The 27942-nt window shown below is 34.5% G+C and overlaps 2 protein-coding genes across 10 annotated transcripts; both read right to left on the minus strand.

The window, feature by feature from the left end:
- Nucleotides 1-193: 193 nt before the first annotated feature.
- LOC117210084 (period circadian protein) lies at nucleotides 194-23046 on the minus strand. 8 transcript variants are annotated; one of them, XM_033452728.1, is made up of 18 exons: nucleotides 22871-23046; nucleotides 22546-22685; nucleotides 17872-17955; nucleotides 14320-14504; nucleotides 11854-12050; nucleotides 10601-10799; nucleotides 10150-10371; nucleotides 8836-9020; nucleotides 8341-8625; nucleotides 7660-7806; nucleotides 3923-4169; nucleotides 3296-3669; nucleotides 3010-3203; nucleotides 2322-2482; nucleotides 1992-2236; nucleotides 1703-1921; nucleotides 1296-1610; nucleotides 194-1126 (listed from the first exon to the last, which is right to left on the minus strand). In XM_033452728.1, the coding sequence occupies exons 2-18, from the start codon at nucleotides 22626-22628 to the stop codon at nucleotides 1013-1015; spliced, it is 3456 nt and encodes a 1151-aa protein (XP_033308619.1). In that variant the 5' UTR covers nucleotides 22629-22685; nucleotides 22871-23046; the 3' UTR covers nucleotides 194-1012. The 8 variants fall into 8 exon arrangements, with proteins under 8 accessions (XP_033308619.1, XP_033308620.1, XP_033308624.1 ...); XM_033452729.1 differs by having other exon boundaries at nucleotides 1992-2224; nucleotides 22546-23046; XM_033452733.1 differs by having other exon boundaries at nucleotides 11854-11978; nucleotides 22546-23045.
- Nucleotides 23047-23516: 470 nt separating this feature from the next.
- LOC117210089 (RNA-binding protein 45) lies at nucleotides 23517-27363 on the minus strand. 2 transcript variants are annotated; one of them, XM_033452745.1, is made up of 6 exons: nucleotides 27095-27363; nucleotides 26810-26924; nucleotides 25917-26707; nucleotides 25611-25843; nucleotides 25383-25514; nucleotides 23517-23633 (listed from the first exon to the last, which is right to left on the minus strand). In XM_033452745.1, exons 1-5 carry the CDS (start codon nucleotides 27291-27293, stop codon nucleotides 25401-25403), a joined length of 1452 nt encoding a protein of 483 aa, XP_033308636.1. In that variant the 5' UTR covers nucleotides 27294-27363; the 3' UTR covers nucleotides 23517-23633; nucleotides 25383-25400. The 2 variants fall into 2 exon arrangements, with proteins under 2 accessions (XP_033308636.1, XP_033308637.1); XM_033452746.1 differs by lacking the exon at nucleotides 23517-23633 and adding an exon at nucleotides 24827-25241.
- Nucleotides 27364-27942: the final 579 nt, after the last annotated feature.

The raw sequence follows: 27942 nt of genomic DNA on the forward strand, positions 1-27942 counted from the left end.
TATATATTTTCGATTTATTTTTTCACCTGGATCACCACCTGCTCCGTTGTACTACGATTTCCATCTCACCCTATATGTATACAATTTTATTAATAACATACATCAATTCACTCTATCTTTTCTCTTCATCATCCATTTTTAATTGTATTAAATCTATATCAAGTGTTGTGCAGGCGACAGACTTTCCAACGGATTTTCTATTTTCGTAATAATGAAAATTTAATAACTAACTTATATATGAACAAAAAAGATGATCGAATAGAATTCAATTTGATTAGAGACAATCACGTGGACGTCAATGTCTGCCCGGTTACAGGAACCTTGTAGTTTAACTGAAACGTTTCCCATACTTGAGACATGAGTATCTAAATATGTCTAAAAATTATCATCGGCATAGTAGATGTGTAAAAATACCATCATCGGAGATAATAAAATATCAATAAATTTCGTTTGAACGAAAAAAGGGACTTAAGCCTTACCAAATCACTAACTTTTTAAGCAATATGATTTTGATTTCTCATATTATAATATTATGTATATGTATATTTAAACGTATGAATTGATATCATGCTCGAATACAAGGAAACTTATTTGAGGCAGTTAAAATAATAATGAACAATTTACAAAAATAAAACTACTATTCTTAAATCAATCAATAACATTAATATCTCAACTTTAAGTGCTTCAAGCTTTAAATACATATATGTATTGGTAATAACTATTAATATATGTCTGTCATAAGAAAAAAGTTAAACAAGTATTTTTCTAAACGACTAAAAATATATAAAAAGTTAATCGTAAATCTGTAAATGTGAATAATGTAAAGAATGTCATCTGCCTCAAAATATAAATTTAATAAAATAAAATAAAACAGCCTAAATGACATTGGCATTGTACTCAGCGATCAATTGTAACGTAGATATTAGAGCCAATTTCGAAGTATGGCATTGCAAGCGAACAATTCGAACTTGAAAACAGAAGTTAGTTACAAATTGGTCGTACAAGGTTTTTACTATAATTGCTGGCAAGGTACGGACTGAGGTGGTAGAGCCGGTGGCAATGGTGCATTCTCTTCGTGAATCATCACAAGTTTACCGTATTTCACCATTCTCCTTCTATGTTTTTGCTGTAAACAAGATCTTGTTTTTTATTATCAGATTTAAGAAAAGATCTTGTGCTAGTTTATGTTTTCTTTTTTTTTTTTTTTACAAAATATTTTACAGCTACTATAAAATCGATAGTAGTACGATATCAAATCTTAATATTTAACGTAAGGACTTAAAATCATATTTTACCTGTGACATTGTGCCAGCCGTCCAACTTCCGCTGCTGCTTCCACTGTCACTACCACTAGAAGTAATCCCATCTTCGAGAACAAGCTTCGTTTCGAACCCCTCGACCTCTAAGTCCAAATAAAGCTGACCCAATTGATCGTTAACCAAAAGAGGTTGATTGAAATTTTTTAAGGCATCCATGTCTGCTTGAAGTACTTCGTTCAGAGTTTTGGGATGTATTTGATACTCGTATATTAATTCTGGAGTTAATTGAACACCTTCGAGCCACGGTGGCTCTTTTCTTCGCTTACCATAATGTTGCTTCATCATACTCTCCTATGAATAAATTTATTATTTATTAAAATTAACGCGACTGAAATTTTTTTGTGACTGAATTTTGTTAGATAATAATCAAGACTATTAGCTACCTCTGGTAAATATTCCGTTGGCTTTTGATCCGGATTGCAGCTGCTATCACTGCTCTTATATAGGAAACTACTGTAAAAACTCGACGAGCTCGATTCGTCTACGGAGTAGTCGTTTTGTTTGTGGATCTTTTGGTTCACTGGCGTTGGTGCATCCACTAAGCTCGAGCAACCTCCGTCATTGCTCACGCAAGAAGAGAATAATTCACCGGGTGATAGTACCTAATTATCATTAAATGTTTGACATATCCGTAAACCAATTAAAAAATCAAGTATAAAAATGTTGATTTACTTTTTTAGAAGATTCTGACATAGCCATACTGCTACCCGGTTCAGCTTTTACGCTTGTTGCTTGGCTCGCTGGACGTTTTCGATCGGAGCATTTGTTCATTGTAGACTGATTATTTTCACGCGTGACTGATGTTTGTTCGGGAATCAAGAATGGTCTGTACATCATGCCCGCTGACGGGGCACCTATTACTGGAGGATAAATGACACCGGCCATCGCCGTCGTCACATATGAAACTGGCACAAACACTAAAAATTAGTTTTGATATTTCAAACTTTAATTATTATTTAAGGATTCTCCCTTAAAAATTAATTTATTCAAATAAATACATACTATAAGGATTTGGTTGTGGGGGTTGCATTGAATGAGGCGGACTAAGTTTCTCTTGTAGAGATGATAAAACTGCAGGATCATTAGTTTGTGGTACGGGAATATAATACACTGGTATCATTGGCGGCAGTATTGGTACTCTGGGTATTGCTTGTGAATTCGTGCTGAAATTAGAGAATTCAATGAATTAGAGAAATTAATATTTCATGCGGTATCCTATAAAAATATTAACTACTGTTAAACAAATAAGAAAAAGCAATGGATGCTATGAGCAAAATGTTATGAATATGTTTTTACATTACGTACTTGAATAATACGAGATCGTTATCAATAAATTAGATATAATATTAATCGCTCGGAAAGTTCATTCCGATTTTGAAGAAATTTAATCGACATAAAAAATCATGTTGAAAATGAGAAAGGCTCTGCAAGGATGAAATATTCAAGTTGCATGAAGGATGGAGAAAGAGTGTGGAACAAAATAGCACTTATATAATTCAATAAATGTATATCGGATAGAAATGTAAATCGAAACGAACTTGCTGACCTTTTGAATTTTTTCAATTACTCCAAAAAATATGCAGGATTTCGGGCTATTTGCTTGTCAGAGCATCCTCAAAGACAATCGATTACCCTTATTTTATATACTCTTCTTTAATATATATTTCTTTTTTAATGAAAAAACACTCACTTTTGTGGCACATTGTGTGGTTGAGCAGGTGAGGCAGGGGGCACAGTAACCGATAAAGGTTGCCACAAATTGATGTTGGCACCTTTTTGAATTACGGTAGATTGATCGACGCTCATGCTTGTAACTGTCGTCGTGACATTCGTAGGGAATTGACCCGCTGTACTTGTTCTTGACACCTCGTCATGCTTTGAAACCTAATAAAATATAATCGAACGGGTTTAAACGTTTCTTCCTCGCCAAAAGTCATGAACTCGAGATTATGTGTATTTATTGTTGAGTTACTAACTTTAAAACTGTCTCCTTCCCAGCTATGGCTTCCGCTTCTCTTAACTCCATGACCTTGACTAATAAAATGCATGTTCGGGTCCGTCGACATTTTCTCGGTGGTTTTTATTCGGGAATCCTTCAATTTGTCGCTGGCCTTAATGCTAGATCGAAGTTCCCGATGCTTCTGCATCATCAACTTTTCCATATCCTCATTGTGACGATTGAGCAACGACTCTGTCAACGTTGGAGGTTTGAAACTTTCCGTGCTAGTTGTATTCGACGTATTGCCTCTACTCGCTGAGCTTGTTTGATTGTTCGAACCACTGCTTAGATTTTCTGCGCTACCACTGCCGCTCCCACCGCTTCCGTTTATCGGTGACATGCATTTTCTCACTAATTATGCGATAATATATATATATATATATATTAGTATGTTAAATTTATTCTAATTCTGGAGGGAAAATCATTTATGAAAATCATAAATGTACGCTGTTTAAAATCTTATTTGACGATAAATATTGTTAATAATACTCAATATCGTATATTTTATAATTTATAAATTTTTTAAAAATTGGTCAAAGTTGATAACGTCTTTACGTTCAAAAAATTCAATAGTGTGAAGTCTTACGGTGAAAACTCAACTCACCTGCTGAATTCGGGCTTGTCTTTTCACCTTCATCGTTGCTGGAATTAATATTCTCTTCATCACTGCCATACATGGTGGCAACCGGTGGCTTACTCTTAAAAAATCTTTCAATATTTTCGTTGTAGTTGAGCTGATTGTAACTTGGTGGTGTCTCAGTGGACGATTTACTGTCGTAGTACTCGCGATGGGGCGAAATCTCACCAAGCATCACGCTGTCGTGCTCCTGTAACAAGGGATTGCGTGATCCCTTCACAAGTATATTGTAGCGACTTAAAAAGAGTTGTCATTTGATTTCGGCACTGTCAATTGTTTTGCAAATTTGCGTTGCATTAAACCCGCGTCGCAGCGAGGAAGCTTTCATTTTTGTTAGATGTTTTGCCCAGTTATACGAGTTGCTATAATTTGTGCAAGTAATTTGTTCGTACTATGTAAGTCGCTCAGCAATCTTGCTACCGCAAAAATGCAATATTTACAGCGCACGAGCGAGCGACTAATCGACCAACTAATATTTCTCCAGCTCTGTAACACCGTTAGTTGCCTTACAATCGACCAATTTTCTTCCGTTCTACTTCTTCTCAAATCTTCTACTTCTTCTAGACCAGTCATCGTTCATACATTCATACATACTTTCATACATACTCGTTCAACATTCCGCTAATTTTTTAAATTCCCGTTAGACATACGAAAGATTTAAAATGAAGATTAAGGCGACAAATTTCGAAAAATTCGCGTGTCGCTGATGAAATAAAATGAAATAATCTATACAAAGTAAATCTGTATAAAATGAAATGATCTATACACGTACTTTTATATCTTTCGTTCTATCGATAACACCCTGTGAAATAATAGTTACTAACGATGGAAACGAAATTCAATCGAAGGAACATTGGAAGGAGCAGCGAGAATAAGAAATGCAGAATCTGTGCGGCGGCGGGAGGTGATGATGAGGCACGTGCTGTAAGGCTATGAGAAGGTGAAAACGGAAGAAGACGTGGAAATAGTATTAGGAGCAAAGGAAATAGAAATACATACTGAGAAGGACAGAGAAGTCGAGGGAGAGTGAAAGAAGGGGAAAGGAAAAATTGAGGAAAACAGTAAGAAACAGAAACTAACGAAAGGCAGAAAGCAATATGGAATACCGAGAGGAAGCCAATAAAAGGAAGAACAGTATAAGGAAGAGAAAGAGAGAGAAAAGGAAGGAATTGAACAGAGCAACATGTGTTATGTAATATGTAAATGTAGAAATATGCTATGCTTTACTCACAGTCATAGTTTACATATAGGCGAAGTATATAATACATATAGGGTATGAGTGAAAGCGTAGATGGAGATGGGTGAACAAAGAGGGTGAGAGTACGAAAGGTAAGCGGAGAAGATAAGAGATAGATGTAAGGCTGGAGGACCATCCTAAGCCACTAGACGAGTATATGTACAATGAATAAAATAAGTAAAATAATAGATAATAATTAATAACGAGAGTTAACCAGTACTGTCATCGGAACTTTCAAAATATTAACATCACTCTTGCACACCTTTAATGTATACTCTCTTCCATTCTCGCTTTCTCATATTGCCTCGTTAGTTTCAAAACCTTGTAAGTGAGGAGATACACTGGAACTTTATTCACGAGTGTGGTACTGCAATAAATTTATAGATGCACTTATAGCCTTTAACGTTAACGTATCTCAATTGTTTCTCGAATACATGAAACTGAACTTTTCAAATCCCGTACGTGATACCCTCTACGTACGGTCTATGAAATTGTTAATCGGTAAATCGATGAATAACAACAGTTACACTTAACGCTAGGATACGATAAAGAGGCAAGAGAAGGGATATAACTCAGTTGTTCGATTGACGATACAATTCATAAAATGTTAAGGAATGGTTTAGCGCAGAAGAGAATTCCTTGATACATAGAAAAAGAAAGAAACGTTTCATTATTCGATAAAAAGATACTCGAGAAGAAGAAGGGTATCGTCTAGAAATTGCAAAGGAACTAAACGATGCTTCGACGATAAGAACAGAAAACAAGATTGATCGAAGACAAACAATTTCTTGGCCAGCAAAATAAGTACGTAATGGAAAGATCAAGAAGAAATAATGATATCAAGCAGCAATAGAAATTACTAATGGTTCCTCTAAAAGAAAAATAGAAAATAAAAAAATTTGTATGTGATAGATAGAAGATGACACGTTAAAAATTTTGCTAAAAATTCGAGATCAACGTATATAATGTAACAAATTGCCTTCTTTCTCTTTGTTCTTTTTTTTTTATTTTGTTGCCCTTGTCCATTTTCCATTGATCAATAACCAAATGCTATGCCGCCGAAAAACGGAAGCAATTAGCTACTATATGATACTAAACTGTTGCAATCGAGGTTGGTTTATAAAAGGCTTGGCGTTTTTACCAAATACATACGAATAGTAATATTGAATGAAAAGAAAGTAAATAGACTTACCAACAACGTGCCTACAAGGTTTTGAAATTGACGCTATCCTTCACCGGACCTACGCAAGTTTCATTTTGCCCTCCGTCTGTGTCAATGTACAAAACAATTTGATAGATTTTTCCTTATCGATCGTTTTGTTGATCGTTTGCTGGTACATTTTTTCTGTTTTTACTTACGACTAGCCACATTATGCATTATAATAGCAGAATGCATGAATGCAGATGTGGATGAACCCTAACTCGTAAAAGTTGATTTTTTTAGCATTACTTTAAGTTAAACATCCGGTTAAACTTGTCACCAGGCTGTAAAATTTTTAATCAGTTGTTTCTTACTCACCTTGCACCTTAGTTTCCAAATAAAAAATTCTAGGACATATCGTTCAGAAGCAGCGAGAATCTCATCATTTAGAAAAACGTGTTTTCTATTTCAGATTCGTAAGGGTCAGAAAATTTAGAGAAAATGTTATCGAATAACAGATCTCGGAATGTTTTGAAGTTTTGATCTTTTGTTCTTTTCTTTTGAATTCCTCGTATTATTATCAATATAAATTTTACGTTGCTTCGTGGAAAGACATATCAACATAGAACTTCTTCTATTAATAGCCCTTCACCTAACTCTTTGTATTCTACTTACACCATACATTCCCGATCGAATCAGCCGAGGAAAAAAAGAAATTTAGCAAAAGACATCCAAACTTGATTAAAAGGAACACCAGCCTCATAAAACGCGATTTACTAAAATTAAAGCAATTTATCGTTGGATATATATGAGAAATTTCTTCTTTTCTTGGTTCTGTCGATACCGGCGACAAATATTCGGTACAAGGCATTCGTTTTGTATTTTCTTCTTTGTTTTATACAATAATTATAATATCACGTAAGATTTGAAGCAAATGAAAATAGTTAAAGTAATCTATGGAAAGGTAGTCTATGCATAGTAGTATAGTATAGTAAAAGTTATTCATAAAACATGAGACTTGGACTAAACTGAAGTAAAAAGGGAAAGAGAGAGACATGACATTTTAGGAAAGTAAGAAAATAATAACGAAGGCTATGTTGTACCAAAATACTATCGTACGATTCGTGAAACCATTGGGCAACACGAACGATGCGTATTAGACATGATTTAAGGAAAATACCCTCAACGTTGAACCGTTATAAGAGGAACGCGGGTAATATTACAATTACTGTAAATATACTTGTAGTATACCACCATAGCGCGTTACAGCGTATTATTAGCAAAATAGGTAAGTGTCGGCGATACTAAAACGTAGCTAATAGTCACCGAAAAACTCCTGTCGTCGGTAGCGAGCACATCTTTCCCAAGACCGGGCGTCCTCGTCTCTTGTAGCAGATTTTCCATGAAGGACGCAAGGTCCTTGCACCTCTTTGACACATCAAGCTCGGTTATATCTGACTTTCTTTGGATGTTCTGCGCAGACGTACGATAGAACAAAAGAGAAAAAATTGGGGAATGAGCGAACTTATTAGTTGGGATTAAAATTTCATGGGAACAATTATGCGGCTGTGAACGTTTTACTGTTTGTCTGTGTGTCTCGTTATCCTTCTTAAAATGCATTTATTTGTTCGATGTCGCATTGCCCTTCAGAAAGAAAAAGAGGGACACAGAGAAAAAAGGAATTAATTCTCTAATAGTCTCCTGTTCTTTGCTTTCTAATATTACAATTTTGCTTAATAATTTGGACAAGTACTTAAGCTCCTAATCGAAAGCAAAGGATAAATATGTAAAGTGTAGACAATGCGAATTTTTATTTATAATAATCTTTATATCGCTATGAAAGAACGTGTATAATTTATATGTGGTTTGTTTTGTTGGCGTATAAATAAAAACTTGATCGATCATAAGGGTGATTGCTACGTTTACCTTATCGAACAATATCACGATCTAGACAAATTGCGCTAACTATATCACTGGTGCAGCATGAATCATTGAGAGAAGACATACCTCGTCAAGAAGTGTACGTATCTCTCCTTGTATGATCTTGGCCTCTTTTAGCACCTCCTCGCTAATATTAGCCAATTGACCGTACTCGGTTGCGCATGGCAAGCGAAAGATATCAGGATTTGCTGGACCTTTCAGTACCCTGTGTTGACCTACGACAAACTCTAGTTTTTTCGTCCAGGGATTGATAAAGGACGACCACTCTGTTTCGAGGACGACGTAGCCTCCGTTCTGCACTCCGAACCTGTAGGGTTTCGATCTGAAGGAGGCACCTTCGAGCTTGATCACCTGTTCAACGACATGTGTATAAATATGAATAATCGAAGGAATAGGGATTGTTATACGTCGTTCGACGTTCGGTTGTCGGGACTCGCTTACGCTTGCACTTTTTCTGCGGATTACATTTTTTTTTCTTTTACACTATTATTCTGTTTTTGTCTCAAGCGTATACTCGATCGAAACCTAAAAATTTGCTTTTTTTCTGGTGCACATGCTCACAGTCTCATAGATGTCTTTGATGAAGGGCAGATCCTCGGGATGGTAGAAGTCGAATAGCGAACGGCCAACCATATCCTGAGGTAGATAGCCAAAGTATTGGACTACGTCGGGATCGACATGAGATAGGTAGCAGGTCGCAGTATGGCGGGTCGTGAATACCGAAGATATTATCGTTTCTTCTGGCGCTGCGGATAATGATAACAAGAAGGTCAGAGTCATTCTCTCTTTTGTCAAGTGCTTCCTTCATGATGAAAGCTTTAATCTTTATGGTACGCAATCGAACCAACTTTGACTCGTTGACAAATCTGTACGAACACTTGTGCACTCTACCTATGTAAGCGTGAAATAATATTCTAACATTGTGCGAAGCGACGTACCAACTATTTCGATATTGTGTTTATGAATTTCGAACAGACTTGTCAGAAGGATTTAAAAGAAGTTTCGAAATGACATTCTAAGTCACGAGTAAATTGTACTTAAGGCAAAATCTGCATCTAACAAAAGTGTTGATATTGATACAAGAAAATGATAAAGAGGCAAATAAAATGGATTAATTCTCAATATAATTTCCATCTATCGTCGATAAAGTTAATACAAACAATTTCCAGAATAGGCTGATAAGGGCAAACATCTTTGATTTCCCTTCCCTTAATTTTGTTTCATTGCTAGTAAATTTTTATACCGAAAACGTACACGAATAGAAACAGAAAGAGGAATACGATATTATAGCAAATTAGATCGCAATTAAAATATTCTTCATCTCTTTCTTTCTTATTGTCTTTTCTCTCTTCTTTTTTAGATTAAAATACAGTGAATAAAGAAACATCACTACGTGTTTATCAAACAAAAAATGAATTTTTATCTATTCTATGGAAAATGATCGATGCGTTGTTATTCTTGTTCTTTGTTTCCGCTTCTTAAATGAATACTCGAAACAGTGGTCTCCAAACTGAACGAAAACGAAAAATTGGCCAGATGATAAAAAAACGAATAAATAAAAAGACGACAAAGATGAGAGACTATCAAAATCGTCACGATCCTCGAATAAATATTTCTAATTTAAGAAAAATTACCTTCTGCTTAAGGCACGTCGCCGTGGAAACCACCGAGTCATATTTTATCATCGAGAAGATTAGACTGAAGAAACGACTCGACTATTATTTCTCATACATATTATTCACGAATCGATAAACCTTATACGTAGATTTAGAGATCATTGAAAATTCCTTATTCTTATTATTTTTATTTAGAACAAACTATGTATCGAATCTTTTTTGTCAGTCGACTCTCCTCGAAGACCTTCAATCGTACTACCTTTATATGCAGAATGAACAGGTTGGGCAGTAACCACCAGGAACATTGCTTTGTGTTGCTGTTCAGTTGCACGGTCTCGAAAATCCCTGAACGATAAGGTCAAGTGAAACGGAAGGTAGAAATTCGACCTCGCCGCCTTATGCTGATCAATGGACTGGTGAATGACCGATCTCGTAAACTTTCGTAACCCGCAGAATAAACTTGCCCTTCTACCGTTAATACCTATGAGTACAATAATAAAACAAATAAATAAAATAATAAACCAAGATATATAATAGATATTTATAGGTGTCTATAAAAGAATTTTATAACGTATTTTAATGCGAGAAAAATTAGATAAAAGTTCAATGAGGATTATTAAGTCACGTTCTTCGTAGTCTAGTTTTATCTTTCATTCAAAATTATAATTTCTTTTATGAAAAAGTTTCATTAAGCAAATTTGATGTAATACCTTTCGGTCTATCTTCTTGAGGCGACACTATACTGCTTGAAATCTGATCGGCCAGTGTAGCCTTATCCTTGGGGTGTACATAGTCAATGAAAGATCGGCCAATCCATGCGTCCTTGGGGTATCCTAGAGCTGTGCATATCGAGGGAGTCGTATACAACACGAGGCCATCATGCATCGAAATCACCGCGCAAAATCCCTCCTATATAGGATATACAATATGAAACTGTTGACTTCTATTTACGTCAGATCGATGCTAGTAGATTTATCCATAAAATAAGTGATTAACACGTAGATGACACCTGAATCTATGTCATCAAGATAGTCTTCACATAAAACACCTTTTTCGATATCCCTGTTTCTCTTTTTTTTTTTAATCTAAATTACGTAGCTTGTAGAGTGAACTCGTCGCTACTTTTTCCTCGATTCTTGTTCACATTCTTTCCTATGATCTTTACCAACAGTTACATGCAAATTATGCGATGGAATTACCATAGGATATTTTACATGCAGTACCTTAATAGTATTTTCAATTGGTCACTTTCAAACGCTATATGCATAGAGAAAAGAGTTGTATTTCACCAAAGAATATAATTTTTATTCGTTTAAAAAAATTCCAAATGATCGAAGATATAAATTAAATAAAAGCAAAAGAAATTCCATGACATAAAGAAATATATAGTTCTTTTGATAGAATATATAATATAGTAAGTATATTTAGAATTTGATTAGTGAACCTTCACCCAACAAACCAACCCCATTACTGGCGTTGAAAGAAAGCTACTTGTTAACGTAAGTATTAAGAAGAAAAAAGGAAATGTACTATTTCTAAAGAGATTTAATAGTTTCACTATAAAGCCACTAGAAAGTCGTTTTGCTAGCCGCAGTTGTAAATCTCCTTTCTCCATGCATAATATCACGGAAACCTCGCGACAATGGTGTACCACTATGTTACATCATCGTATACAAAAAGCCATACCAAATTGCAATAATTAAGGAAAAAAAAATGTTCTAATGTATCGATATAGGTAACAATCGGGTTAAGATTAATATATAGATATGTATATAATATTAGGTGGCAGGATGCTTTTGCGAGTATACCCGATCCTGCACCTCCCTAAGAAGAAGCCCCTCGATCGACCACGACCGAGCGAGTCTCGATTGACATAATTATTGTTTCTCTCTACGTGTCCTTCTACCACAGTTAACTAATTAGGAGAAATCTGTTTCCTCGTTGCTTTTTAATGAATACTAACATTGGCTTGAGAGGCGGAATCATCCAGAGGATTCGTACGAGAAGCAAGTCCTACTTCCACATCTGTGACGTTATCGCCGTTGTGCTCGCCGGGATCCGTTGCATCCACCAATTCTATGGCTACTTCTTCTTGTATACATCCAACAAAAATTCTCGTCGTTATATTCTGTTCTTCTTGGACATACCTGCCCATGTTTTCTAATAGAACATGGATTCTTTATACCCATTTAACATCTGTCAAGTTTTCAACAACGTTTCATGGACGTCCCTTTTATCGTTTTAACAATGGATAAACACGGAGATGTTTCTCGTTGCGTGATGGCTTTAATTTTGGAGGGCTATTTTCAATTTAGGATTCTAGGAGATGCTTTAAACGTGTGGGCGAAGGAAGGCAGTAACCAAGAAACGTAGCTGCTGTACGGATCTCCTTGGATACTCCCTGACAACGTGATATAGGGAAAGAGAATGTCTTTGATGATGAAAGAAACTAATTGAAATTAAATCGAAAATATTTGGAGGCGTCCAAGAAACGTGTAAGACATGACCTATTGCATGGGTAATGAATTAATGAAGGATAGGAGATAGCAATGTTTCCTTAGTCCAACAGGACAAAAATTCCGCGACAACGTTTCGTAATACGAGAAGAAGTAACGAATCAACAGCTCGACATCGTTCTTGAAAGAAAGAAATAAAAAGGAATTCAACTTCGAGCTCTATAACACACCAAGCTGATACCAAGGCAATTTTTACCTCTCGACTCTCGTTTTTTACCTCGTTTATCGAGCGACTGTTAATGAAATCTAATTTTTTAAATCATCCATAGTGTCGTTAAATTCATTCGCGACATTATTGCAAATCGGTCGCTTCGTGTTTGGACGTCAACATGCCCCACATTGTTCAATTTTTAAACGACACATTTATCAAAGATTGTACAATACATTGTACTTAGCTATCCCTCGTGCAACGAACTAACAAACGAGCATCGTGATTACGAAACGGATCTATTCTCGCGTTGAAACATGTCGTATTGCAGGACACGTCGCAGGCTCGTAACCAGTAAATCAGGTCCAAGCTCGTAACGACCGATGAAAAAAGCCTACGTAAGAATTGGTTATTCGAGAAGTGGATTATTAAAAATTATGTAAATAATTACGTAAATCATAGACGTTTCTCGATGTTATATAAAGCTCGGTTCAGTTGTGAGTGCTACTGTGGCTGGACCAAACGGAGAGCTCGACAGCACCTGCCTTTTGTTCACGGATAGTACCGAGTGATTATATAAAACCAGTATAAGGAGAAATTATATATAAATACATATATAATCTCAATGCTTAAAATATTTTAGGACTACTATTCTATCCGACAGCTGTCCTCCGCCGAAGGGGCACGCATGTATACCAAGTGATGCTTATATCACTGTAGTCAGACTATTCAAGGAACTATTTACAGCCTTGTAATTAGAAATACGTTATATATCGTTTATACGTTGTTATCGTTTATCATTTCAATTTATAACGCGAAAGATAGTATCTTCCAACGTTGTTACTATTTATGTCTCTTACATTTACTAAAGGATTCGTTGTACAAGTAGCGATACTGGCGCGGGAAGGTTGCTATGACGAAAAAGGATCAATATTTTACCACGTAAGTGAGTTAGAAACGGGGTGCTCTTTTCAAGGTTTTGTTCACGCTGGGCAGAGCTGAGATTAATTGCCAGGGTAACAACAACAGCCATTACTCTATTGTGTGACTATTTTATTTAAACACAAGCTACGTAAAACTCTCGTTTAAAAAGGTTCAGGACGATCGATGCTAACCGAGTGTCCCCGAATTCGAAGCAGACGAATCCTTCAGATCCATTGAATCTCTCTTTTGTCCAAACTGAAACGCGAACTTGTAGGAGCTGACCAAGTAAAAACGGGACGCTCAAGACCGTTTCAACTTTGAACAAAAGAAGATGCAATTGACCGTTTCAGATTCAATGTCTGACGGACTAAGGGAACCATGGAGATGGACGTAAAGAAGGAAGAATGGTCATTCGAAGTCTTTGGCTATGAAGTAAGCGAAACCTAATTGAAGGGAAAAGTGCACGAAACCAAATAACGTTGCGCAAAATTATCGATCTTCTTTCTACTTCACCGAGAAAAATTGATTCGTGTTTCACGTATATCTTTTAATTATAATTATCAACGATCTTACAGTTCTGCGTTAAATCGATTTCTATCAATGTTTAATCTTAACCGTGAAACTAGAAGGAGGAAATTGTATTCGATAGAGTCTACAGTAGTACGAAAAAATAGTTAGACGGACGATAAGAATTTGATATTTGCTCCTCCTCCTGTGATACCGATCACATAAATCAATGATTACACGTCTCCAACGACTAAGCTACCTTATAAACGAAGAGATTCTAGGAATCGTACAGTTAACGTGCACTTGTTCCCGCAAATTTTGTATTACAACCAACCTGATTTTTTTTCAAGTATTGGCTTCGTTGGGACGGTGACCTTATATGACACAGCCTCTGGCGGTGTGCCGGCACTTTTCAGGATAATATCTGCCTCAGCGTTAACAGCCAAAATCGTCTTCGACTTCTTCTTCTTGTATTCTTTATCCTTTCTTTTGCTGATTGGCTGCGGTAGTGCTTCATTGCTATATTCATATGGACGTTACATGTACAGATGGAAAAAAGTATCTAATCTTAATCTAGCGAACAGATCCAAAAATTAGTAAAGACGTAACGTAATTTTAGGAAATGGTCAAACGCGGCATTTTGTAAAAACTTCGTGTTATCGAAGAATATAATGTATTTTCTACGACATTACCTAACCATGTTTAAGGGTGTGATAACAAGGGAAAGAGTGACTTACTTTCGTTAACTTACGAATAAAGCAATCGCGATCGATAAAATGAAGCGAGTAGATCGACCTGTAATACAATATACGCATATATCGCGTAAAAAGAAAGTAAGAATCAAACAATGACTGGCGACTCGTAGTTAAAGTAAGTTTCATATTTCCAGCAGAGTTTTCATATGGTGACATAGTAAAATTCATTGATCTTATCGTGATGTTTATTCGACTATTTTTATTGCGCAATCTTATCGAAATATCCTTAAGCAATCTGAAATAGAACATTCTCATGTGTTTTGTGATGATAACGCGATATTGGTAACGTTGATATACGGCATATGCTTTCAATACGACGCTAATTATAGATATGCGTTCTAAAAATAACTTTATTTCCCGCTGAGTCAACAAATAAGGAATCCACTGGGCACGCGTGCGAACATGAGCTCCAGGTTCATTTATTACTTTAACAGTTGCTTCATCAAAGAGAATGTTGTTATTCTAAACGACCGTGATAAGCATAACTAGATTTATAGTATTGTTACGTGTTGTGGGAGTGGAATGATACAAAAATAGACTAGATTGCCGAGAAACTTTCTCCAGGAAAACCATTTGCAACAAAAATACAATACGTAACAAATGCTTTAGGTCATCAAATAGTGATTGCATTCGTTACGCAACAAAGAGAAAGTGCATTTCTCTAACGATAAACCTTTCGAGCTTTCTCCGAGATTAGGTTGGCCATTTAGTGTTTATATTTCCTAGTTCGATATTAAAGCTTGAGAAGGCCAATATATTCGAATAGCTTTGATTAAAACAATAGAAAGAATACGTACTTTGAATTTATATTACAATGATCATAGAAATAAAATTAAGATGATTGCATGCTAATACCTTGTGAACTAAAAAATATAAAAACATTCGTTATTATTCATCTTAATATTCTTCTTTAATGACCGAAAATGATATTATCTGTTTCCTTTAATCAGGATTAGTCACAAATCGATACAAAGTAGCAAATTTATTAATATAATTTGAAATACATTATGCAATAGGATATCCTTTAATTGTACTCTCCCTCTCTCTCTCTCTCTCTTTCTCTCTCAAGAGACCTCTCTCGCCTCTCATAATATCACCTCTCATAATACGTATTTCCAGCATGAAAGAGCAATTACAAAAACATCGTTACAAATATAAATTAATTTCCAGTAACATCTGTTCCTTTGTGATCAAATATAGTTATTCGCAAGGGTTGATTTAAATTACCAAATATATGTCCATTCTACTCGCAGCAACAGAAAAGCATTCGCGGTAATTAACCTTGACCCTTGCAAGTTATGTAGAGAATTATATGAGGTATATTCTGTGAATTGTGCGCGGCAAGCGACGACGCATTCTCGTACTATTGTATCTCGTACTCGTTCGAGGAGTGCTTGTTGCACCGTCAGAGACCAATAGATATGAAACGATGCGAGGCATGTCACTCTGCTCTTCAAATATTTCGAATCAAGCAAACAGTAATACTTTTCACGTCGGATGACGCGGCGTAATCAGCTTGCTTAAATTGCTCAATCGCTATTTTCCTTACGGAGTTTTCACGTCAAGAAATGAAAAGAGAGAAAAAAAAAGAAAGAAACGAATTCTATACGAGACGAAGAAAACCACCGAACGTTGTCGTCGATCGGTGAGGTTTAAATGAAACAGGAACGACGTTACAGTTTGATATGTAAATTCAAAGCATCATTGTCTTTTTATTTTCTCTACCTCTTATTATATCTGACGAATAATCAGAAATAGACTTGTTTTAACTGTAATTTATAGACCCGGTGATGATTTATTATTGCAATGGCGCGGCCTATCCAGATTATGCAATAATACGTGGGGATACTTCATGCCACGTAGGCGACGCCAATGGCGACGTCGTAGGCACGTGGCAGGGCACATGCACCAGTGTTTACAGCTGCAAATAACAAGGTTTGTGTGCGCTTTCTCGTAACTGAATGTAATCATTCTCTTACACGTACATGAATACGATAGTAAAAATCCACATTGCTGGGCGCGTATGCGCGCTGTGTCACCTTCACAATCGCGATAATTATAGAACAACCGTGTTCAGCTGTATGAACATACCAGGAGTACAAATCTGTCAATAATTTTTTCTCATGTTCCATTATATGACTTTAATTATAGGGAAAGGGGAAGAATAAAATTTAAAACAAAAATTGACTAGATGACTCGTCACAATAGCGCCAAGTGACATAGACACAGACATCGAAATTTAAACGTTTCTTCGATTGTAATTATACAGAAGAAAATGATGGAAAAAGTTGTGTTGGCTTCTCTAATTTCACTATTGCTTTTGATTTGCAGGATGAATAATTCGCAAATGTTAATGACGTTCGTTCTAAGGTGTTCATGTACTCAAGCGAATAATCTAATTGGCAAACTCACGTTAGCATGCAACGTCTATTCAGTCTTGTTGATTACGGCGGTCATATACACGCCACAACCACTAATTTTAACTTAGACAGCTATTTTCCTTCTTTAATTATAAATAGACATTTTTCGATAATTGAATAATACGTGTATGTACTTTTCGTTTTTCCAATATCAGATACTTTTTCCATAAACGCCTGGGACACGTTATACTAAATATCTTCTTTAACTACAGTGAAGTGCTTCCGCGTGTTGTAAGTTCATGTATTTTTCATTCGACGTACAATTATTGGAGATAACTACACAAAGTAGTACCGTAATATTGCACGACTACAATTAGCAAGTGTCTTGCGTATATTTCATTTGTAAGTACCAAAAAAAAAAAAAAAATAATGGTAGACATTTGCTTCAAATTGTTTTTTATTGAAAGTTCACACAGCACTGAGGGACAAGAATTACCTTCCACTGGATACTTTACTCTTATTCTTTACTAGCTGAAGTTGTAATGATTTATCAATTGCTTATAAATACGACATATTGATATTTCACGCATAATCGCAAGATCCTTACGATCATAAATACTTTCACTTGCCATCAGTGGCCAATAGGTATCTCTGTGTTTTTTGAGTATAGTGTTTTGGGGAAAAAATTTTTGTAAGAGTCAACCGAGTCATCGCGATAGCTTCTATCTTTGAACTACCGATAATACTAAAGAAACTTAAACAATATATTACCTGGATCCAAATGTCGAGGGGCGCCTACCGCAATAACCGCTACTTTCGGAGCGGTTACTGTTTCTCGAGATTGAGCTGCCACTACTGCAACAGAAATGAGTAAACGTTATTAAACATTATTTAGTGAATCCCTGTGTTACTAGTATAAAACAAAAATGATATTTTTAGATGAGTTTATCGTAATATGGCTTACGTACGTAATGTAGTCACGTTAACGTCTGACGATTAATCGACCAAACTACTGTATATGCTTATTCACCGCGCTAGGTCTGACCTTGACTATCCGTTACTACTGAACGCGCTCGCGTATTGAAATAATCTTTAAATCGATAGCTTACCAAGCTTTCCGTGCGATTATCAAACTTGAAAAACGTCAAATATATTAGCGTCTTAATGTTTTGCAATATTGTAAGTTTAACGAATAACATATTCAACAGATTATTATTTCAATGTTTCATGGCATTTAAAATTGAAAAAGAAAATGATCGTAAGTACCGAAGCTTTATGAATTTATGTTGCTCGATTACGAAACTTACGCTTTTCATCGAACTCTTGTAAGATTCATTTGTTATAATTTGCTCCTCCGTAACTAGATCCACGTGTAACGCTGGAACCTAGAATACGCGCCTTCCGATAAGAGTTGCACCGTCCTTAGAAACAGTATCCTCGACAAATTAACTCACCTACCATGAAAACAGACTGAAAAACTTGCTGAACAAACGAAAAATCGTGCGTAAGCTTGATCTGGTTCGTATCGAGAAAAAAGAATTACTATCCTCCGGTTTTCTCTGTTTCACTGGCAAATTGGTACAGAGGTGGATAGAAGCTGATTGCAGCAGAGGTTCATTTCTCGAACGATAGAAACGGCCTCGGCCCATTGGCCAATTAAACCGGTGTCAAGAAAGTCACGCGATTCGCTGGCACAAAATCTCTGAAACCAGTTATGGAATGGAAAAAAAAGGACCGATCACATGTTCGGCAAACGTGACCACCACAATCGGCCCTTACGTCGGAGTCTTTCTGGCCTTTCACTGTCCTCATTATTTCCCAGGGAACGAGCACGGGGCTCCTACATTTGTTGCACCTCGTTCGGTAGGAAAAATTATTGCATAAGGTCTGTTTCACGCTCGTGGCCCCGTGACTAGAACTGTCGAACGGGACCGTGATCCGGCTATCGATTTTATTCGAAGTTCTGACACGAATAATCCCAAGGAAACGTTGTATTAACGAGATATAAAATCCGACAAAACATAGAATTCGCGATTATAATTAATCTCTAACTACAGACGTCTACATTTTATCCGTTACGTATCATTTCTAAGATTATTTGACAAATTCTATTTCTGTTAAATTTTTGTGTTGTAAAAATTAATGACTATTTTAAATACTGGAATTTTTAGACTTCAACGCAAAATTACGGTAATAGAATAAAAATTCAGACTCTTCTCAGGGATTCGTCGCGCTATTCTGGCGACGTATTTTTAGAATGTTTTTAAATCTAATGAAAAGCCCTATTAATTTTTCTAGTGATATAATACTTTCATATTGACGTAGGGAATGGTGCTATTATGCAATTAAAACAACAAACTGGTAAATACGTTGAATCAGCATATGGTGCAACATTCGCTTCGCCAGAGGAACATCACGTTTCACTCTTCATCAGGTACCTGCAGCGTGTACAATTTTACTTGATAAGCAACACGTGAGAATTCAGAATCTATAATTATGCGCTGGTATCAATCACTTGAGTAGCATCAATAGCCGAGTCGCCCACGATGTCGTTCTTTGTTATTATAGGGGATCGCCATTAACTGTTACATCGACGATGGTTAATTAAAAAAACAAAGCTTGAAATACAACGTGCATATTGAACCAAGCAAGGTTCCCTTAAAACAAATTTTTTTAAAACATCAAATATACAACTTTCGTATGCAATTATCGTCTATATTAAAGACAAGGTTTGTAAGGTTTGTAATTTACTTTGAGGTTTCTTATCAAATTATAATCTGATTGCTCTTGCCATTTTAGATCAAGAAAATTTTTATGACGCAATAAAATCATAACAATTGCTTTGATTAAATATAAAAAAATTCGATCATCAAACATCAGTAAAAAGCCTCTTGGTTTATAATTTCTTCGATATTGCATCTTATTTCGTAAGGTTCTCGAGATTGGTACCATCGTGGAAAGTATTTCAGTCAGACGTTAACTTTCGTTAACGTAGCAATCGGCGATCTTGCGTACGTTTTGCATTCGTTCGACCTGTTTTCATCGGGTTTCTCAACCCGAGCTTAGATGTTTAAATGCGAACGTGGAAATGCAAGCGGCATGTTTCGCCGAGAAACTAGTTAGCCTTAACCGTCGTGTTCGAGTTTCTATCCTTCTTGTTCGCCATGCTTTTCGTCTGCCTCTCACCTACATCATCGACAAAGCGTGTCAATGCCAAGAATCCTGTGCTAACGTACACTACATAGAGACTGGATATCCTAGCGATCCTAATGGTGAATATCCTACAGCTAAGTTTACAACGACGAGCAATTGTTCGCAAACTCGTGTCTGTCAGTGTAGATTTAGCCTAAGATATCTCATAAATTTTCAATTTGTTTAATTTGTGAATTATCACAATGATTTTGTCAGAGATCAATCACTTATGTATGCCTGCAAGATACCCACGTGAAATTCATGCGCAAGTAAAAGTCTTTTCTCGAATACTAAGGATATTAAGGAAACAAAATCTATCAACGAGCTGAGAAGTTCAATTGAGTCTGACGAAACAGTCATCCAGCGATTAAGAGATCAGGGGTCAAACTTTACGGGTCCAATAATCTGATCAATCAATTCTATTCCTTGTCATCACTGATGGATCCAGAGCGGCGATCGCCCCTCAAGAATAAAAGAATATAAAAATATTATACCACATTCTGAAAAGCTTGTTAGATATATAAGTAATATTAATTTATTAATTTAATTATTTAGGCTATATACAGTATCGAATAGAGATATTGAAATGTAAGTTACAAGTAAATTTTTAATCTTGGAAAAGAAAATTTAAAAATATACTTGCATACTTTTACACATTCCGCTGCCCTCGCCGAAGAAAGGCTCCATCATTGCTTGCCATGAACAAAATTTGCACTTGTAATTTTTATTTCGATACAAGTTTCAGAAGAATGATCGTGTCTACTCAGATGATCAAGATGCGTAGGCAGTGGTAATTCTTAGTAGTAAGTACAAAACTTTGAGATATACAATTTATCAAGACGAATTGAAGAAACCAATTGATCAGTCAATCGATTAATTCGTTTTCTTTAGTATATATACAATATACTTCATAAGTACACAATCTAAGTCTTATGGTTCGATATTAAACATCAATCACATGGGACATAAGAAAATTAAGTTGTAGGGATTTCATCGCCTTCACAAATGCAAATCGTTATGAAACTCTCTTACATCTTTTGTAAGGTCTCCGAACGCGATAAAAAATCGCAAAACATCTGACATATCGAAACCTGCATTTTCCAATCGATCCAATGATTTATAGTTCATCTCCGGCTTGGATTTTCCAAACGTTTAATCAAACATTTACTTTTACTATCTTTGTACATTCATTTATAAAATAACGCGCAGTCATATATACATATATTGCACAAATTGAGATTACACAAGAATTCGACTGATCGATTACAAGAATGTAAAAGGAATCGGCAAATGGAAAATAAAAAAAAAGACGAGAGAAAGCAAAAAAAGGGATTATGCTTCATCAAGAGAATACGTGAGATATTTCTGTATTAGTTAAATCTGTATTAAAATAGCAGGTCAATTAAATTGGTTGCAATTAAACAGCATTCATTAATTAAGATCTGATAAACGTTTATTAAACGTCTGCATGTAGATTGCACAAGATGAACATAATAGAATAATGATGTATTAATTATGCTCGATAAAAATTTATATAGCTTTTTGCCTTCATCGCTTGCGTTCTATTAACGTTGATGTTATTTATGCATATTAGTTATTTACATTAATTCCTATCTGTTCTTTTTCCTAAAGAATAAATACGCTTTGTATACGATTTATTACATAAATATTAACAAAATTTATTATCAATTTATTATCAAATTATCAATTATTTAATGTGCCGATATCAGAATGTATTTTAAACGATACGATAAAATGGAAGTTTTATAATATGTTTTTTAATACCGAATAAACTAATAATTTTCAAGATTATTCTTCTATCTTATGATTAGACCCTTTTAGTTGCCAAAACTACTGTACCGTTTATTATTTCAAATAAAAATTAGCCAGGTAGTATAAGAATACATTAATACATTTAATATACATATTAATATACATTTCTGGTATTGGTATCATGTCAAAAAAGTGGGAAATCTTACAGTTCACACTTTACGTTAATATCTATGATTATTAAAATTTGGTATTGTAAGAATATGAATTGTAAAAATGTAATTTTACCTGAAATATCCACCGACTCGTCTTTTTCTTATAGACGTATCATTGGAATAACGTATAATGAGTTGATCGACTAATATAACGCATAGTTCATATTTGAAATTCATGGCGCTATATTCAAATCAATGCTTGCGAAATGAAACAAATTCAGCGCACTTCGAAAGGTATAGACAAACAATTAAAAAATTCGATACATACCTACGTTGCGACTGACTGTTGCTACAAGTATTGGAATATCCGGAATCCGACACCTTAGCATTTTCAGTGGATACTTCTTCCATCGTTCTCTTCTAAGGGTAGCGTTTCTTTTAGAAGATATCCGTTAGGTCACAACACTGCTGCTAAATTAAATGAACTCGATGTTCACGCGTCATTTCTATATTTCGTGGCAGTAAAAGTGTTAAGAACTGATAAAGAAATAAGCGAAGGCAAATTGCTCGTATTTGTACGAACAAAAGGGAATAAGTTTTTTTTGTTTAATGTATCGCATTCACCATTAATAATTAAATTAAGAATAACGCACCATTTGATTGGTTATAAAAAATCAGTAAATAGAGAAATAAGCTTTCACTAATTTTCAGTTGGTTTCACAATAATATAATAAACACCACGATGCGTTCTAGACGACGATGTCTATGAAGACTGAACTGAACCATACATTACATATCTACCGCGCGGAGCGACTGTTCCGCATCATGCTGCACGTTCGGTAACACGTGAGTTGTTATCCCTCCCAGCCTACTGTTAACCTATATCGATGCAAAACGTGCCCCACTTAAACCTCTCGAACGACGAACGCGATTAAAATATGTAATCTGCTACCCCACGACTTTTACGCTTGATTCCAGCGCAGTTTAATGGCGCGAAAATCATTCCTTATGTACTATTGCGACACCTGCTGACAACTTTATTCCATAATATCTTCCGATTTAAATTTAAGGCGATAGATCATATTCGAGAATCGATTAAAAATAACATAACGTACTCCTTTTTTATAAAAGTTATTTTATTGCACATTTTATGAGCATATTAAAGAAATATGCTAAAAATAAATTATAAACATAGTATACCTTAAAAGTGCAGTATAAAAGCGAAATGCGTAAACAAGTACAAATACAATAATCTTCTGATCGGCATAATGATCTCCGTCCAGTAATAAAAAGGAGGAACTATATAAAATTATAATTTATTCTTTATATTTTACGTTTTGTATATACAATAATAGTAGTATCTTACTCTGCTATATCACAGTCATCAGGTACACATCTTTGAATCCTTGAGATATCCTGAAAGTTAACAGAAAAAACACGTCAAGTTAATAAATTATAAACATAGTGTAAAATAGGATATTCTGTTCAGTGTGAAAAAAAAAATAAGTGGAAGTCAGTGTGAGGTTTTGAATACTTAATGTGTATTTTAATATCACCAAATAAACAAGTCAGTTACAGTCTCCTAAAACATCATTGCGTATGGTCATTGAGTAGAACAGTCTAACACATGTACAAAAGTGTCCATCATAAAATGTTCATGTTGTGCGTCAATTATTGGTATTTGACAAATGTGATTATGGACATAATATTAATTTCCTAAGAAAACGTATTTTTTTTCAGGAAATTTGGTCTAATTATAGAAAACAACGTGTCAGTATATTTTATATACATGAATATATGTGATACTGAAACGATTCCAAAACAAGATTTACTCATAATACTTGAATGGAAAATTTCTTCTCATCTCTTTTCTGTCTGCAATTCTGTAATTACAGAAATTAATTTTGTTTTTACAGAAATATGTAACATAATTAAATTTGATTAATAATACATACTTTTAAGATGAATTACGCACATCTGGTGTAATTAAAATTAAGATTATTATTGTAAGCAACAATAAAACATAATATACATTTAGTCAAATATAGTTTTAATCTACACAAAAATATTTTTCAAATACGCTTCGTTATATTTATATTCATAAAAATATAATTTTGATTTATATCACATAGAGTTGTAATCCATAAAACCATATTTGAAAAGTATTTAAAAATAAAAGTATTATTCTGCAGAATATATCTTGTTTTGGAATTTAAATTCTACGAAATATATTATTATTCGCAATTACGAAAATATTTCTTGAAACAGACACAAGAAATAAATTGCTTTACGTTTTCTTCCATACGTGCTATATCTAATAAAAGAATAGTACAGAACTATTGGATATAAATTATAAAGAAAAACTTGTTTTACTAATCCTAAAGCAGGTTATATTATAAAGCCTGTGCGAATAGATAAAATTAATATTATAATCAATAATTACATATTTCTTGTTTTACAATTAAGAATGTAAAATATTAAAAGATAATTTCATTTCATATTCTCTATTTTAAAATTATTCAATTTCCTTAATCATTAATGTATAAATTCATTCTTTTCTTTTTATAAATTTGTTTGAATAAATTTTCATTTCAGTATAATTTTAATACAAAAGTATATATGCATTGATAAATGCTTTTATCTGATTAATGTGTATAGTATATTACCATACAACAATAAACACCTTGAGTATGCTCGATATCATATACCTTCCTTGCATTAAAAATACAAGTTCCAAATTTAACTAATTTCTTGTGTTCTATATGTTCTTAACTAGAATATTTAAGATCACTTTTCGCACAGGCCTTTTAAAATAATAAAATTAGGAAGTCAGGTGTACGTGTAACGACATGTAAGGATAAAGTAAAGTATCGTTAAAGTTTCAGTAACGTTGAAATCGCGAACGTAAGCGGTAGTTAAAAGTAGGTAGTTGGAGTTTCCTTGGATGCGGGCCCGACGTGGTCAAGTGAGTCTTAAAATTCGTCTCTTTTATTGCGTGCGTCCAGCTTGTGTATACCAGTCAGTCTGTGAAGACAAATAGAAAAATTACATTTTCTCCTGTTTTTCGAGTAAAGTAATCGTCAGTTACAACGTCAGGGTGTTAATATTTAATTGCCTCTCTCTTTCCCTCCTTTCTTTTTGCCATGTACTCAGCGATTTACTTACGAGGTATACAAAAAAAATTTAATTTTCGTCTTCGTCCGTTCGTAGTCGTTTCCTACGATCTTCACCGACATTACGCTCTTCTGCTTCTAATACTTTTAATCGAGATCCACAAATTTCTTGTCCATGTAAAACCTACGGTTATTATTTTATAGATTGATTATTACTGTTTAACTGTCTTATTTGTTTAGAAAAAGTCATTATGATGAAATAAAGCATGATAAAATATACCTCGATTGCTTCATTTGCACTTTGCACACTGGCATACTTTGCATAACCACAATTTTTCCCTGGAAGCATGTAAACATCTATAAGGTTCCCAAATCTACAGAAAGCATCTTTCATGGCATATATTGGAGGTACTGGAGGTCCGCATACAATGAAGCACCTTTTAGCAACCTCTGCATCTATACTAGCCATTGGTTGCACAGGTGGTAACTTCACACACATCGAATGCTCTAAACCTAATTATGTAAAAATACAATTAAACACAAAAATCATACATTGTCACATTATGTAGATAAAATAATCTCTCACTTGGTGCAGTTAATCCCGCAGCTTGAATTAAAGATGTAGCTTGAGCAATAGTTTCAGCTAAATGTGCCAAATCTGTCCTAGCACTAGCAATTCCAGCAGCAGAACTACCAGGTTTTATTGCATTTTTTGGTGGAGCACTTGATAAATCTGGCTTAACTATCATCCTATGACCGGGAGGATATTCAAAACCATGAAATTTTTCTCTTGCATATGCTGCTGCACTAGGATTAGAATATACTACAACAGCCTGGCCTCTTGGCATTCTATATCGTACGTCATTTTTCAAATGACAATAATCCAATCCAGGTACAATGTCAAATAATTTCCATAATTGATCTTGGTTCAATGCTGGATGTGCAATCACTTGCAAATGTGTATAACCTTCAGAATTAGGATAATTTGTGGCAATTTCTAAACTAATACTACTCTTTCCAAAATTTGATGAACTATAACCTCCACCAGCGCTATCATAATGAGAAGATAGTCCATTGTTATATTTCACATCAATATGTTCGGGTTTTGGTTTTTTTGGTTCTGCAAATACAGCCTTGTATTTCCTATCACATTCTTCAAATGCTTTCGCTGCACTAGATACTTTTTGAAATTTTACATAACCAAAGCCTTTTGATTCATTCGTATTTCTATCTTTAACTACTGTTGCATATTCTATAGATCCAAACTTTGAAAATTCTCGATGAAGCTCACCATCTGTCATAGACTTAGGTAATACACAAAAGAGACGAACCCATCTTTCTTCTTCATTTGTTTCTCTGACAGATCCTTGATCACGACTGTAACAAATATCTAGATTTTCACATTTATCAACAAATAAATATATGAACAAAGAATAAAGTTTTTCAAGGATATTTTGGAATAACTATTATAATTCTTACTTTGAAGCAATCATTACTTTAATAGGTCTTCCAACAGAACCCAACATTTTTCCATTCATCTCTTCAAGAGCAAAAGCTGCCTCTGATGTTTTTGAAAATTTGATGTATGTGACTCCTAAACAAGGTAAACAAGACGCATTACTTTTCAAATGTTTGAAAAAAGCATATAAATAAACAATTTTCATAAATAAACAATGTGTATATAGATAAATTTAAAAATATGTAAAAGATGATTAAAAAGAAAATAAAGTCTTATTGATTTCTTGTGTAGACAAGAGAAATTACCTTTATTTTCCCCCGTCGTTCGATCTTTCACTACCCAAATATCTTCGATTTTCCCAAACTTTTCAAAAGCTTTTCTAAGATCATCTTCTTCAAGACTTTTGTGGCATATAACAAATAAACGTGAATTCGGTGGATCATCATTTTTTGATCTTAAATCCGTTTGCGAATAGTATGAATCCCTTTCCCTGTGGTCAGCCATTTTGCAAATGAATGATGCAGAATACGTCGCCCGTCTATGGTCAGTAAAGCCGATGTGCTTCAGGGACGGCACAAATAGGGTTCGACGAGATCAGTTTCTCACATGTATGTAAGTAACGTATGTACATAGGTATGTAGTATTAGAGTATTTTTCAGAGTTTCATAGATGAAACATACTACAAAGTATTAGTTTGCTCTTAATATTCTCTAAACTTCATTATTATGAAATTACAATAAAAACTTCCTTTACACTTCTATCTAAAAGAAAGATACGTACATATTACTTAAAATAAACCAAATATTATATTTATTAAAATACCAACGTTATCATACAATCGTATAAATTGAAATTGATGTTATTTGAGTACCAATGAAAATAAGGAAGACGTATATAATTATGCTAATTACATATAATGTATGCTAGTTTAAGTTATACGAGGTTTTATTTAACTTTGGTGAATCATGGCGCGAAATTATTTTTACTTGGATTTCCATTTTAGTCGATATGAGTATATTGTCAATCTAAATGTTATATTCTTATTAAGTTTTTTAATTTAAAATTAGGTGTTTAATAAATTTTTTTAATATACTAAAAAAGCTAGTTAGAATCACATACATGTATTGTTATTTGAAAACGTGACATAGTCATG

Source organism: Bombus bifarius, unplaced genomic scaffold (assembly GCF_011952205.1).
Source record: "Bombus bifarius isolate JDL3187 unplaced genomic scaffold, Bbif_JDL3187 scf7180000008199, whole genome shotgun sequence".
NCBI classification, from domain to species: Eukaryota; Metazoa; Arthropoda; class Insecta; order Hymenoptera; family Apidae; genus Bombus; species Bombus bifarius.

Bases quoted from the DNA above. Each gene is read 5' to 3' on its own strand.
- LOC117210084 (XM_033452728.1), bottom strand. From the start codon at position 22,628: ATGGAAGAAGTATCCACTGAAAATGCTAAGGTGTCGGATTCCGGATAT. The intron at 12,051-14,319 runs GTTGGTTGTAAT...ATGTTCTATTAG, and splicing joins AATACTTGAAAAAAAATCAG to AAAACATGGGCAGGTATGTC. The intron at 10,800-11,853 runs GTTAGTATTCAT...TATCCTATATAG, and splicing joins ATTCCGCCTCTCAAGCCAAT to GAGGGATTTTGCGCGGTGAT.
- LOC117210089 (XM_033452745.1), bottom strand. From the start codon at position 27,293: ATGGCTGACCACAGGGAAAGGGATTCATACTATTCGCAAACGGATTTA. The intron at 26,708-26,809 runs GTAAGAATTATA...TATTTGTTACAG, and splicing joins AAAGTAATGATTGCTTCAAA to TCGTGATCAAGGATCTGTCA. The intron at 25,515-25,610 runs GTATATTTTATC...TAATAACCGTAG, and splicing joins GTGCAAATGAAGCAATCGAG to GTTTTACATGGACAAGAAAT.